General features: G+C 38.2%; 1 protein-coding gene across 3 annotated transcripts in view; it reads right to left on the reverse strand.

Annotated features, from left to right (window-relative positions):
- Positions 1-6,763: 6,763 nt before the first annotated feature.
- Positions 6,764-14,880, reverse strand: part of DNAJC12 (DnaJ heat shock protein family (Hsp40) member C12) — a 151,489-nt gene continuing 143,372 nt past the window's right edge. For all 3 annotated transcript variants that reach the window (XM_036923951.2, XM_036923950.2, XM_036923952.2), the window contains one exon: positions 6,764-8,777. In XM_036923951.2, the coding sequence (XP_036779846.1) occupies positions 8,683-8,777 (95 nt within the window). In that variant the 3' untranslated portion in view covers positions 6,764-8,682. The remainder of the gene's footprint in view (positions 8,778-14,880) is intronic.

Below are 14,880 nucleotides of genomic sequence, written 5' to 3' on the forward strand. Positions count from 1 at the left end.
GTGAGGGGTGTAAGATAGTCCAATTTCATTCTTTTATATGTGGTTATCCAGTTTCTTCTGGAAACTTTTTATTGAAGAGATTATGTTTTCCCTGTTAATTATTCTTGCTTCCCTTGGCAAATATTAGTTAACCATATAAATTTCTCCCTTCTTATAAAGACACCAGTCAGATTGGATGAGGGCCCACCCTGATGACCTCACCTTAATGTGATTTCATCTGAAAAGACCCTATTTCCCAAAAAAGGTCACATTCTGAAGTACCAGAGGTTAGGACTTCAACATAACTTTTTGGAGGACATGATTCAACCAATAAAATGAATTATTTAAAATGTAATATATATGTAAACATATACAAAAATAGAAAGTCTAGTTAATGAACCCTCATGTACCTATCACCTGAGTTCTACAACCATCAATTCACAGCCAATCTTGTTCATGTGTACCTCATCCACTCGGCACCCCCATATTATTTTGAAGCAAATTCCAGACTTCTTATGATTTCATCCATAAATATCTGATGCATCTCTAAAGATAAACACGTGTTTTAACATGACTCTAATGCCATTATCATTCCTAAAAATGTTAATCACCAATATCCAGTTAGTGTTTAAATATGCATTCAGTCATCTCATAAATTGTCTGTTTTTTTAATACTTTGTCTGAATCAAGATCCAAATAAGCTGCTCAGAATCACTGACATTTAAACTATCTCTCCAGAAGGTGGGTTAATAATCTCAGCATCTTTATTCTCCCTCTGGTTGGTTGAGCACCAGATGGTTTTGAATATGAAAAGAGACTCTGAATTTTAAGTGGATAGAGAGAGATCTACAGGAGGGAGGAGAGAATGAAAAGACACAGTGGGTGAGGATTCAAGATGAAGGTTTAATCCAGGATCCACAAGGCTGTGGTGAGAGGATCCTGGAAGGAGGGAGAGGTGGTTCAAATAATGGTGGGAAGTAGCTAACACACAGACTTTTAAACACAAGAAGGCCTGGTGAGTAACTTTATACAACTTACACCTTACACCAGAAATTTTCTCTTTCCAAACACACCAAGTACTCTCAAGTCTTAAGCTCTTCTTTCCGCTAAAAATATCCTCTCCCACTCCCAGCCCTTCAGCCTAGAGGACTCCTACATATCCTTCAAAACCCAGCTCAAATATCTACACGTGTGAAAACCTCTTTGACCCCTCCCCCTCAAAGTTGACTTATATACCTTTATTTACCACTCTAGTTGGCTCTGGCCACACCTCTACCACAGCACTCCATCGACTTCACTGTCATTACCTGCACCCATGCCCAAGTGCCCACTGAACTGGGGGCTCTGAGGGGAGGAGAAATGTTGGTTCATCTTTGTATCCTGGCACATAGACAGCAATCAATAAATGCTTACTGAATGAAAGAAAAAGATGGAAGAGCAAGCAAAGACTAGATTCAAAGGAAAGAAGAAAGGCAAGAAAGGAGGATAAACATAAGGCAAGTAACTAACTTTGGCAAGGCAGAACCAGACAGTTTGATTTTCTCAGCAGCAGGGTGAAATCAGGCCTTTAGGACATTTCCTTTATCAGCACAGCATTTTTAAAATTTTTATTTAAGAACCAAAATTTAAGAATCACTAAAAATCCAGGTTCTAGCTTCTTAAACAAAAATAGGACTACCTGACCTCGTCCTGGCCTAGCCTCCTCCATGGTAACTGATGGCTGGATCTGAAAACACTTTCCTTGGGTTACCCTAGTCCTCAGCACTCCCTATTATAGCCCCAGCATGGAGGTTGAGTATTGCTGTCCACTTACCATTGTGTTTGTGCTCTATGTTCTCTTATAATTAGCCTTCTTCATTCATTTACTCCACCTGCCTGGCTCTTTAAAACATTAGAGTCTATCACGCTTTTCCCAGGCATTCTGCTCCATCTAGATGCTCTATGGCTACCAAACAAAAAGATAAAAATAATTACTCTTCAGTTCTACTGTCCAAAAGAACTTTCAGAGGTGATGGAAATGTTCTCTAATCTGCACTGCCAATACAGTAACCACATGGGCTCTTGAACACTGAATTAGGGTTAGTGTGACTGAGGAACCACATTTCTAACATTATTTCACTTTAATTAATTTAATTTTAATTTCAACAATTACATATGGGCTAGTATATTACATTATATATTATACTATATTAGAGATGCAGTTCTAGGACAGTGCTTCTCAAGATTTAATGTGCATAGAAATACTGGGGATCTTGTCAAAACACGGATTACAATTTAACAGATGTAGAGTGGGGCACAAGATTCTGCTTGTCTAAAAGAGATTCCAGGCAATGCTGATACTCTAAGCTTTGGACAGTGCTTTATGGAGCAAGATTCTAGAACAGTGCTCCTCAGAAACTTTAGCACTTAGAAGAATCCCTTGGAGATTCCAGAAAGATGCCAAGCAAAGGGGCCTTACCCCTCACGGATTCAATCCAGTAGGTCTGAAGTGGGGTCCAATAATTTGCATTTGTAGCATGCTCCTGGGTGATGTTGGAGCGCCATTCTAGGTAACGGGAGGTATTGGGAAAAAATAGTTCTGGTCCTTTTCTGATTTTCTTGCCTAATTACTACTATTGATAGTTAATATTTGTGTCCTACATCAAGGTAGTTACTATCCCATTTTACTGATGAGAAAAACTGAGGCAAAGGGAGGTTAATGAATTTGCTTCAGGTTACACTGTTAATGAAATGCCTTCCCAGGAGCCGACCTCTGAACCACAGGCATTACACCACGGATGTCTGCCAGGGTACGGTCCTTGTCTGGATGCAGGCTCCCTGATTCCTTGAACGAGGCCGGGAAGAGAAGAATCAAAGCCTGAACAGTCCGGTACACACACACAGAGACACTACACACTCTGTACCTCATCCACCCAGGCGGTTCCTTTTCTGCAGCTGGGGGAGAAAAAGTGTTTCTGCGAGGCCAAGGGGATGCGGAGACAGGCTGCCACAGAGAGCTAGGCCTGTGCTCCGCGGCAAGCCGCGCCCCAGGGCCTGCGACCACCTGGTGGGGGGCGGGGCGGGTGCCAGCCTCTGGGAACCCAACAAGCGCGGCGGAAAGGCCGCTGCGGCCCGGGGGCGGCCTTCCTGCCCGCAGCGGCTCAGCGCCCGACAGCGGCAGCAGCGGCGCTCCACGCGGCCTGGTGGGCGGGAGGCCCCGGCAGGAACTCGGGGAGACGGAGCGGCCGCAGCTCGCAGGCCTGTTTGGGGGCCCAGAGGGGGTGCCCCTGGGGCCATGGGGCCCCGGAAATAACTGGCACGGAAGGGAGCGCTGCAGTCGCCTATATGCTGGTGGAACCATCAAGACCTGAACCATTTCGCCTGTAACCTGTTTTTGTTGAAGCCACCGCGGGCCGTGACCTTAGCTGCACACTCGTCACGCGGAGCTGCCCCGTGCCACCGCCCAGGGCTGCCCAGACCGAGGAAATCGGAACCTCGGGGGCGACACCCAGGCTTCAGGGTTTTCATGTCCCCGGATTGGTAAATATAAGAGCCACTACTATTATTAGACTGTTTTAGAACCTCCCCTCATGGTCTAATGAGTTAGAAAGCATTTATTTATATTTACTGTATTAAATATAAACATTTAATATACTTTACTCAGAAGACAAATCACCATCGTCTTCAGAGGTGCGATGCTATCAAGAATGGCACCTCAAACTCGGCTGAATATAAAAAAAACAATTGAGGTGTTTGCAGCTGGTGTGTATAGTAGATATACCTACTTAATTGTAATCTCTCCCTTTATGTCTCTGCCCTTTTATATAAAAAAAACAGTAAGAAAAGAGGAGTTATTAGAAAGAATAAATGTTGTGGAGAAGACACATCCTCTTTCTGCCTTCCCTGCCCTCACTAATCTTTGACTTCTGCTTCTGGGCTAAACACTCCTTATCAGTTCCCACGCTGTCCTGGCTCCCACTGGGGCCCTAAAAAGGCCAATTCTGTACCTGGTTCTTGGCTGAGATCCTGTGTCCTGCAAAGGGAAGATCCTTATTTCCAACCTCAGGTAGAAGAAACTGAATCAGTGTTCAAATGATTTTCCCTAAATCTCACAGTAGTTTAGAACAAGAGAAACAGCTAGTTTTCCACAACCTCACCTAGATTCCACTGTGCAAACATACACTCTTGGCAGCTAATTAATCCAAGAAATCACCAAAGAAAAAACATTGAAAGAAACAAAGGAACCTGGGTGGGATGAGGAAGGATGAGAATGAGCTGCCTGCTAACAAATACTGTCCCACAAGGAGGATGAAATGGCGCCGAGGGGTAAGAACACTGACGATACATCCACACTGATGCGTATCACAAAACCTGAAACTGGAGGGAAGTGAAGCCTTTCATTGTGAGACACTTCATCATTTTCTCAGTAATTGCACCAGTTTTACAATTTCTTCCATCACTGACTCCCCAGTAGTCCTGGCATCTCCTCATCTGTGATGTGGAGGTGGCAGGTAATGGTGTTCGCCTCCAGGAAATTAAAGGCCCCTCTCAATAACTGCATTAGTCATCAACACTTGCTGCTGTGATTGTTCTTGTAACCACCATCAGATCTGGGCACAGAAAGGATATGAAAATTCATAAGCAGGAAAACAACTTTATCTTTTCCTTATCTAGCTCTCTCTTCTCAAGAAATATCTGCAAAGTCTTTTTTGTATTTCTAATTTGCTCATCAAGGGGCCTATTTTTGACAAGCGGGAATATGTCCACTGGAGACTGGAAACTATTTGGGATTATAGGAAACTGAATGCCGCCTAGGTTTCCCAGAGTCTCTCTATTGAGTTGCTTGTTGTTCTTTTAAGTAAAAGAGCAAAAATGTTTCAGAACTATATTTCAGCATTTTTTTTAGGACACCCAGAAGGCAGGAAGCCATAACACTGAAAAAAACACCCTGTTTGCTTCCTGTCTTTGTGGAGGGTACCAGAAGAAAAATGTACTCTGGTTTTATTATTGCTTTGTATCTCGGGCACTCCCTGGTATCAGGGGTTAGGAGAGGTGCTGGGTAAATGGTTCCATAAGCACAATGCTTCAAACTGAGCCACTCAATGAAGTCTAGCCTACAGTAGGGGAAAAAAAAAAACAGAAGGCAGGAGTCCCAATCAACAAGCACTATTTTCTGGGTTTTCCAATCCAATGGCCCTAAGATCTCTGAAACTTACCAAATTGCATCAGTTCTTTGCTTAAGAATGTAAGCAAATCTAAATGTGCGTATTGTTTGACCCATTCCACTGGTAGGTATTAATCCTACAGGGATACTTCACATACAAGAAATACTATGTACAAAGTTATTCGTCACTTCACATACAAGAAATACTATGTACACAAAGTTATTCATTACAGTGTTACTTATAATTAAAAATAAAAATCTGTAAACAAACTTGAAAGGCATGAAGAGAGAACAAGTTAAATAAATTATAGTTCATACATACAATGGAATGCTATACAGCACATAAAAAGAATAAAATAGCACTTATGTATAAAATTGAAAACTCTCCAAGAAAAATCAACTGAATAAATGGGAAGTATGCAGCAGTATAAATAGCATGCTCCCATTTGTGTAAAGAGAAACACATACATGTGTATAAAAGCACAGGATATCTAAGGTAAGATATGCAAGAAATGGTGCCTGTCAAAAAGAGAATTGAGGGAGGTTGGAAGGACACAGTTCTGTTAATTGATTATCTCTAAACAATATATAACAATATAGTAAGGATAGTAACTAATATATATAGTGCTTACTATGTATCAGGCATGTTCTAAACATATTATATACCTAAACTAATTTGACATATTCCTCTCTATGATATCCATACACCTGTCTCATTTCACTAGTTTATCAGCTACTTGAGAGCATAAACATGTCTTAAGCATTTTCATTATAACCTACACACATGCTAGCACAGTTTTTATCACATAATAATCTTCTCAAGCAATGTGTCTTATTCAATCAATATCAAATATGAGAAAAATAAATTATCTTCAGCATTTGGAGCTGACTTGAGCTTAATAATCTTTATGTAAAATGTTTTCATATTCAGTTTGCTATATCATGAAGTTGAGCCATAACCCCAAAATAAATGGCTTTGAAAATGTGCTAAAATACATACATATGATTGTGGTTGTGCTGAGCACACTGAGGAATTCAAACAAATTACTGAAGAAACTGAAGAAAAGTTGTACAGTTTTCTCCTTACTTCTCCTTCAAAGAGAAAAACCGTATTGTCAAAGCAGTTTTCCCTCCCTCTGTAAACTTTGAGTTCGAGTTCAAGACTGTATTTAATTGTTTAAGAATCAAATGTCTCCTACTGACTCATATGGGATCAAGTATATAGCGTGCTTAACACAAACCCCCTCATCATAAACCCCCACTCAAGTGGACCTATTTCTCATTTATTATTCGGAGGTTTCGACCATTTTGGTAGAGAAAAGTAAACAAGAAAAGTAAAAAGTAAACAAGTGCTCAATCTTGTCAACAATTGGGAAATGCTTCTGTAACAAAAGCAGAGTAGACCACAGGAGCAGGGGTGGATTTTCAACCTTGATGAGTCATTGAAAATCATCCTCGACACTGTGTCCTGGTGCTTGCTGACTGCTCCCCACCCTCCCGCGGGACCCAGGCCTTCCCTGAGCCCCTGACTGAGTGGAGACGAGCCCCGTGCCCAGGCTGGCTGAGCCCGAGATTCATTTCTTCTCTCGACCTCTCATGAAGGTCCTTGGCCTTTTAATATTCTCTGATTATTTTCTAAAAAAAAAAAATTGTAAGCTTTAAAAAGGTACTTTTTTTCTATTTTTGAAGTAAAACTTGCAGATATGATAATAATGCCAAATCACATTTTACTGAAGTGGTAAAATATTAATAGAAGGATCCTCAGTGAAATAAGTCAGGTGAAGAAAGACAAGTACCAAATGATTTCCCTCATTTGTGGAGTATAACAATGAAGCAAAACTGAAGGAACAAAACAGCAGCAGACACAGACTCCAAGAAGGGACTAGAGGTTACCGAAGGGGAGGGTTGTGGGAGGGTGGGTGGGGAGGCAGGGAGAAGGGGATTAAGGGGTATTATGATTGGTATACACGGTGTGTGGGGGGTCACGGGGAAGAGAGTGTAGCACAGAGAAGACAAGTAGTGACTCTGTGGCATCTTACTACAGTGATGGACAGTGACTGCAATGGGGGTATGGAGGGGACTTGATAATATGGGTGAACGTAGTAATCACATTGTTTTTCATGTGAAACCTTCATAAGAGTGTGTATCAATGGTACCTTAATAAAAAAATATTAATAGAAGGAATTCTCTAAAGGGCTGGCCCTAACTTTTGGATTTGATAAAACAGCAAAAATTAAAATAAAATTAAGAGACACAACAAAGGGTTATATTTGCTTTGTTTTTTCTCAGTTTTTGTCTATGTTATAGACTAAATTGTGTTCCCCTAAAATTTGTTTGTTGAAGTCCCAATCCCCACTACCTCAGAATTGACATTTTTTGGACATTAGATGTTTAAAGAGGAGATTAAGTTAAAAGGAGGTTGCTTGGGTGGTCCCTAATCCAATATGACTGGTGTCATTGGAAGAGGAGGTAAAGATACCTGGGATGTGCATGCACAGAGAAAGACTGTGTGCAGTCACACTGAGTAAGTGGCAAGCCAAGGAGAGAGGCCTCAGAAGAAACCAAACCTGCAGGCACCTTGATCTTGGACTTCCAGCCTCCAGAACTGTAAGGAACACTGGTTAAAGCCACCCAACCTGTGGTATTGTTTTATGGCAGCCCTATTGAACTAATACAATCTACTGTGATACTAGTTCATAAAAAAAATTTTAAAGCACATTTTAAACCACAAAGGTAGGAAGGACATCATTTCTGAATAATTTAGCTTTTCAAAAAAATTTATTTTTCTCATTTTGCAGTAACCAGTGAAAACTCTATCATTGACTAAAAAACCTCTGCTCTAAAATTGTTTTTCTTCTTAATTTTTAATTCACTTGTTTGCAACTAAAAAGTAACCATAAACCACACATGGCCATCAATAACCCCAACCTAAAAAGTATGTCTTACCTAACAGCCCATTTTCATAGTTTGAACAGAACTTATAAATTTATTCCTTGCTATATAACAAAAGAAATCTTATAAAAACATATTTCCTCAAATCTCTTAAATTTATAATCATTAAAATTAAAGTAGAAATAACTACTCAAATTATTCTCAAAATACAGTTGAATTATGAACTTTGGGTAAATTATTTATTTCACCCTGTGGGTTTAAACAAGTAATTTCATATTTCATCATAAGTCAGGAGTCAGAAAGCATTTCTTGTACACCCAGCACTAATAGAGACCACACTATACCAATGAAATATTTAAATACAGAGATAGAATCTTTAAATGGACTTCTAAAAATAACATGAACAGGAGAATGCACATAATACAAGCTACTTTGGATCTAAGGACCTTAATTTATTCAAACATTAAAAGAAACCAATCTGGAAATTTCCTCACTTAAAAAACATTGTGAGAATGAGTTCCAGGATGGAGGAATCAATCTGAGGGCAGAGATGCACAAATATGACATATAAACATGACATTTTTAAGAACTGAACAAACACATTTTTAGGATTTCTTGGCGGCACAGGACATGGTCTTGCTCTCTCTCTCCTATTGAGCAGAAACATTTCATATTTCATAGTTTCTGAATTTCCTCAGGAGTTCTGAGGGAGCATCTCCAGACCAGCGGAAACGAAGGTGCAAACAATTCACATCTGAAAAACCTTTAGAAGAGAGAAAAATTTTAAATTAAAGTCAGGAAAAGAAAAGTCAAGCTTGTAATAGTAAAACAGCTTGGTGGTAAAATGTCATTGCAATAACTAAAATGTAAGGGCAAGTCTTCAGTAGGAATTACTAATATCTTACAGAAACTGATTAACTTAAGCAGACTCTCAAATTCTTATGAACAGGAATTAGTTTACACGGATGAGAGGATCTCACATTCTTAAATGCTTAATAATATATGGATATTTATAGATGCCACCAGTGGTAGGAATTTTGACAATTCACCTGCAAAGAAATTTGAAACAACTTTCAAACAGCTGACAAAAGTAAAAGGATCTCTGGAAATAGAAATAGTTTATTCCATGATAATAAGATTATTTATTCTAATAAACAAATTTGTTGAAAACCAGAAAAAAGCTCATTTTTCCTTCTCCACTGGAGAAAGTGTAAATTGGCAAAACTCTCCTGAAAGGCAATTTGGCAATATTTATCAAACTCATTAAAATGTATAAACCTTTAAACCAATAATCCTACTTCTAGAAATTTATCCTAAGGAAATAATCATAGATGAGCTCAAGGGTTTAACTACATGATGTTTACCCTGATACCATTTATAAATGTTTTTAAAAATCAAGAAACAGTCTACATCTTTGGCAATAGAAAATTGGTTAAAAGGCTTTGACATAGTTATTAACAATTTAATATTTATGGTCATAGAAAAATTCTCATACTGCTAAGTAACAGGTAGTTAGAAAACAGTTTAAACAGTATGATCTCACTCTGAAACTTACTTTTTATTGGGTAATAATGTAAAACTTTTTTAAAGCCTATAAAGAATTACCCCTAAATGTTAACAGTTATCCCTGGATAGTTGCAATAGATGTGATTTTCATTTTTATTGTTTATCTGTATTTTCTTTCTACAATGAACAAGTATGCCTTGTGTCATTTTTTAATGTTTATAATATTGCTAGTGAAAGAGGTTACAGAATAATACATAAAATATACTTCCATTAATATATTTTTAAATATCTAAATATCTAGTCAGGAAAAATATACAGAATAGTTGACAGTGGTTATCTCAGGAAAATAGAATCTGTTTGCACTTTCTTTAGATTATCAGAGAAAACGAATTTGAAAATTTCTATTTGGGGAAAAAGCAAACAGGAAATTTTCCCCAACAACCTGTAATTGAAACACACACACAAAATATGTACAGTAGGATCCTTTTAGCTTTAAGTATACTAACATACATAAAAATGTACCAAGAGATCAAAAATAGATATGTCTCTAGGTGGTAAGATTACAAGTTGTACTTTTCTTCCTTTTGCTTGACCATATTTTCTCACATTTTTATAGTAAACACGTATTATTTTGTTGTTTGAAAAAGATGTTGTCTACATGGGGTTCCCCTAGAAATATACCCTCAGACAGGAATTTTAATAAAAGTGGCTAATTTGGGAGGTGACTCCAGGAGCTTCTGGTAGGAAAGTGGGGAAGGTTAACCAAGTCTAATAAAGGCATAGTATCAGGCAAGTTACTACCCTGGGCAACTGAGGCTTCATTGCCCTGGGACCCCTAGGGACTATAAAAATCCCTCACAGTTATAACACTTGAAGGGTAAAAGAGCCTGTCACTCATATTCATTATTGTCTGCTGGCTAAAGCCAGTGTTTACTCCCTGGCACTCGCTCCCTGCTCATTTGCTGCCAGCAGGCTCCCTTGCCAGAGGAAGTTCTCTGCTGGGAGCCATGGTTGGCAATGCCTGGGATGGTGAATGCCCAGAGGATATGGTAGCATACCGACAGTATCTGATACAGATGGTTTCTTTGTATTCCAGCTAAACAGTTACACAAACTCTTTGATTCCAGAATTCTATTTATCAGAACCATATTTGTTGCATATTGAAATGGAAAAAATGTAAAAGTGAGACTGCCTATCCCACCACTTTCCAGTTGCCATGTTCCGTATTTTACTGGTTGCAATGAGAAGTCAGAATGTGATGGGGACTATTTGGCAGATGCTCATCAAAAAAGAGACATCAGAAGGCAAACTCCAAAGTAAATATGAAGCCCCACTTGGGGAAAATAACAAATACACTGAGAAGCTGTGGGAGGAACCACTCAGAGTTTGGTAAAGCTGACATTGTAGAAGTTTACTTTACAGTAAAATAGAAATAATCATGCCACTGAACTTTGGTATATCAAACTCCAACGTTTAAGGCACTATTCACAACAGTCAATAACCTCTTAAATGACATTTAGAAAATACTGGTAAATGCATCCTTTGGCAAAATTTCATAATACTTATTCTCCAACAACAGCTTTTCAGAACAATGATCCTCCCTCCACTTCATTCCTCAACCATGGTAAGACAATACACTTCACAAAGTGAGAGCACTCCAATTTATTCTGAATAAATTAAGATACAGCTACACTGAATATCTGTTGTCAAAAAGAATGAGTTAATTCTAAATGCAAGGGTCTAAGGAGAAGTTTTGTAATAATAAAAACCAACACTAAAACACCCTGTACCTGTTCTAAAAATTTTACATAAACTATTTACTCCTAAAAAAAAAAAAACCTTATGAAGTAGATGATAATATTTCAACCATTATACAAAGACAAGAAAATGCAGATACAGAGAGGTTAACTGGTTTGCCCAGGGCCACACAACTCATCAGCCAAAAGGCCAGGAGCTGGCTCTGGAGTCTGCACTCTTAGCCACTGTATAACATAGAGGAATGTGCATTGTTTAATGCGAATACTTATTTTAAAGCCCCATAAGTGAACATATACTTCTATATATTTGTATCAGCATAGAGAATAGTGTGGAAGGAGACACACCTGGACACCCACACTGGCTACCTCAGGAAGTAGAAGCAGAGAAAGATGGGAGACTAGGGTAGACACTAAGTTACTGTATGTATACATATACATATAGTATCTTTGAATTATCATAGGTATCACTGAAGATATTGTATATCTTTGTGTGTATATATATATATATGTATATCTTTGAATTTTTAGTGATAAGCTCATATATCTTTGAGTTTTTAAAAATATCCAAATAACTGTCTTTAAAAGGAGAAAATGTCACAGAATCTTTTTTGTGTGTATCATTAATTTACAATTACATGAGCAACACTGTGGTTACTAGATTCCCCACATTATCAAGTCCCCACGATTATCCCATTACAGTCACTATCCATCAATGCAGTAAGATGCTATAGAGTCACTACTTGTCTTCTCTATATTGTACTGCCTTCCCCGTGCCCACTCCCTAGGTTATGTGTGCTAATCATAATGCACCTTACTCCACTCATCCCTCCCTTTCCACCCACACTCCCCAGTCCCTTTCCCTTTGGTAACTGTTAGTCCATTCTTGGGTTCTGTGAGTCTGCTGCTGTTTTGTTCCTTCAGTTTCTGCTTTGTTCTTATACTGAACAGATGAGTGAAATCATTTTGTATTTGTCTTTCTCTGCCTGGCTTACTTCACTGAGCATAATACCCTCTAGCTCCATCCATGTTGTTGCAAATAGTAGGATTTGTTTTCCTCTCATGGCTGAATAATATTCCATTGTGTATATGTACCACGTCTTCTTTATCCATTGATCTACTGATGGACACTTAGGTTGCTTCCATTTCTTGGCTATTGTAAATAGTGCTGCGATGAACATAGGGGTGCATATGTCTTTTTGAAACTGAGCTCCTGCATTCTTATGGTAAATTCTTAGGAGTGGAATTCCTGGGTCAAATGGTATTTCTATTTTTAGTTTTTTGAGGAACCTCCATATTGCTTTCCACAATGGTTGAACTAGCTTACATTCTCACCAGCAGTGTAGGAGGGTTATCCTTTCTCAGCATCCTCGCCAGCATTTCTTGCTTGTCTTTTGGATGGTGGCCATCCTAACTGGTGTGAGGTGATATCTCATTGTGGTTTTAATTTGCATTTCTCTGATGATTAGCGATGTGGAGCATCTTTTCATGTGCCTGTTGGCCATCTGAATTTCTTCTTTGGAGAACTGTCTATTCAGATCTGCTGCTCATTTTTTAATTGAATTATTTGCTTTTTGTTTGTTGAGGCATGTGAGCTCTTTATATATTTTGGATATCAATGCCTAATTGGATATATCATTTATGAATATATTCTCCCATACTGTAGTAGGCCTTTTTGTTCTACTGATGGTGTCCTTTGCTGTACAGAAACTTTTAAGCTTGATATAGTCCCACTTGTTCATTTTTGCTTTTGTTTCCCTTGCCCAAGTAGATATGTTCATGAAAAAGTTGCTCATGTTTATATTAATTCAGTTTTGCCAATGTTTTCTTCTAAGAGTTTCATGGTTTCATGACTTACCTTCAGGTCTTTGATCCATTTTGAGTTTACTTTTGTGTATGGTGATAGACAATAATCCAGTTTCATTCTCTTGCATGTAGCTAGCTGTCCAGTTTTGCCAACACAAGCTGTTGAAGAGGCTGTCACTTCCCCATTGTATATCCATGGCTCCTTTATTGTATATTAATTGACCATATATGCTTGGGTTAATATTGGGACTCTCTATTCTGTTCCACTGGTCTGTGGCTCTGTTCTTGTGCCAGTATCAAATTGTCTTCATTACTGTGGCTTTGTAGTAGACCTTGAACTTGGGAAGTGAGATCCCCCCTGCTTTATTCTTCCTTCTCAGGATTGCTTTGGCTATTCAGGGTCTTTTGTGGTTCCATATGAATTTTAGAACTATTTGTTCCAGTTCGTTGAAGAATGCTATTGGTATTTTGATAGGAATTGCATTGAATCTGTCGATTGCTTTAGCAGGATCTCCATTTTGACAATATTAATTCTTCCTACCCAAGAGTGTGGGATGAATTTCCATTTATTAATGTCCTCTTTATCTTAAGAGTGTCTTATAGTTTTCAGACCATAGGTCTTTCACTTCCTTGGTTAGGTTTATTCCTAGGTATTTTATTCTTTTTGATGTAATTGTGAATGGAATTATTTTTCCTGATTTCTCTTTCTGCTAGTTCATCATTAGTGTATAGGAATGCAACATATTTCTGTGTATTAATTTTGTATCCTGCAATTTTGCTGAATTCAGATATTAGTTCTAGTAGTTTTGGAGAGAATTCTTTGGGGTTTTTTATGTACAATATCATGTCATCTGCAAACAGTGAATATTTGATTTCTTCCTTACTAATCTGGATGCCTTTTATTTCTTTGTGCAGTTTGATTGCTGAGGCTAGAACCTCCAGTACTATGTTGAATAAAAGCACAGAGAGTAGGCATCCTTGTCTTGTTCCTCATCTTAGAGGAAGAGCTTTCAGCTTCTCACTGTTAAGTATGATGTTGGCTGTGCTTTTGTCATATATGGCCTTTATTATGTTGATGTACTTGCTCTCTATAACCATTTTGTTGAGAGTTTTTATCATGAATGGATCTTGAATTTTTTTGAATGCTTTTTCAGCATCTATGGAGATGATTATGTGTTTTTTGTCCTTCTTTTTGTTGATGTGGTGGATGATGTTGATGGATTTTCCAATGTTGTAACATCCTTGTATCCCTGGGATGAATCCCACTTGATCATGGTGTATGATCCTCTTGATGTATTTTTGAATTCATTTTGCTAATATTTTGTTGAGTATTTTTGCATCTATGTTCATCAGGGGTATTGGTCTGTAGTTTTCTTTTTTTGTGGTGCCTTTGGTTTTGGTATTACAGTGATGCTGGCCTCATAGAATGAGTTTGAGAGTATTCCCTCTTCTACTTTTTGGAAAACTTCAAGGAGGATGCGTATTAAGTCTTTACTAAACGTTTGATGAAATTCAGCGGTGAATCCATCTGGTCCAGGAATTTTGTTCTTGAGTAGTTTTTTCATTACCATTTCAATTTCATTGCTGGTAATTGGTCTGTTTAGATTTTCTCATTCTTCTCTGGTCAGCCTTAGAGGGTTGTATTTTTCTAGAAAGTTGTACATTTCTTCTACGCCACCCAGTTTGTTAGCATATAATTTTTCATAGTATTCTCTAATAATTCTTTGTATTTCTGTAATGTCCATGGTGACTTTTTCCTTTCTCATTTCTGATTCTGTTTATGTATGTAGATTCTCTTGT

This window comes from Manis pentadactyla, chromosome 8 (assembly GCF_030020395.1).
Source record: "Manis pentadactyla isolate mManPen7 chromosome 8, mManPen7.hap1, whole genome shotgun sequence".
NCBI lineage: Eukaryota > Metazoa > Chordata > Mammalia > Pholidota > Manidae > Manis > Manis pentadactyla.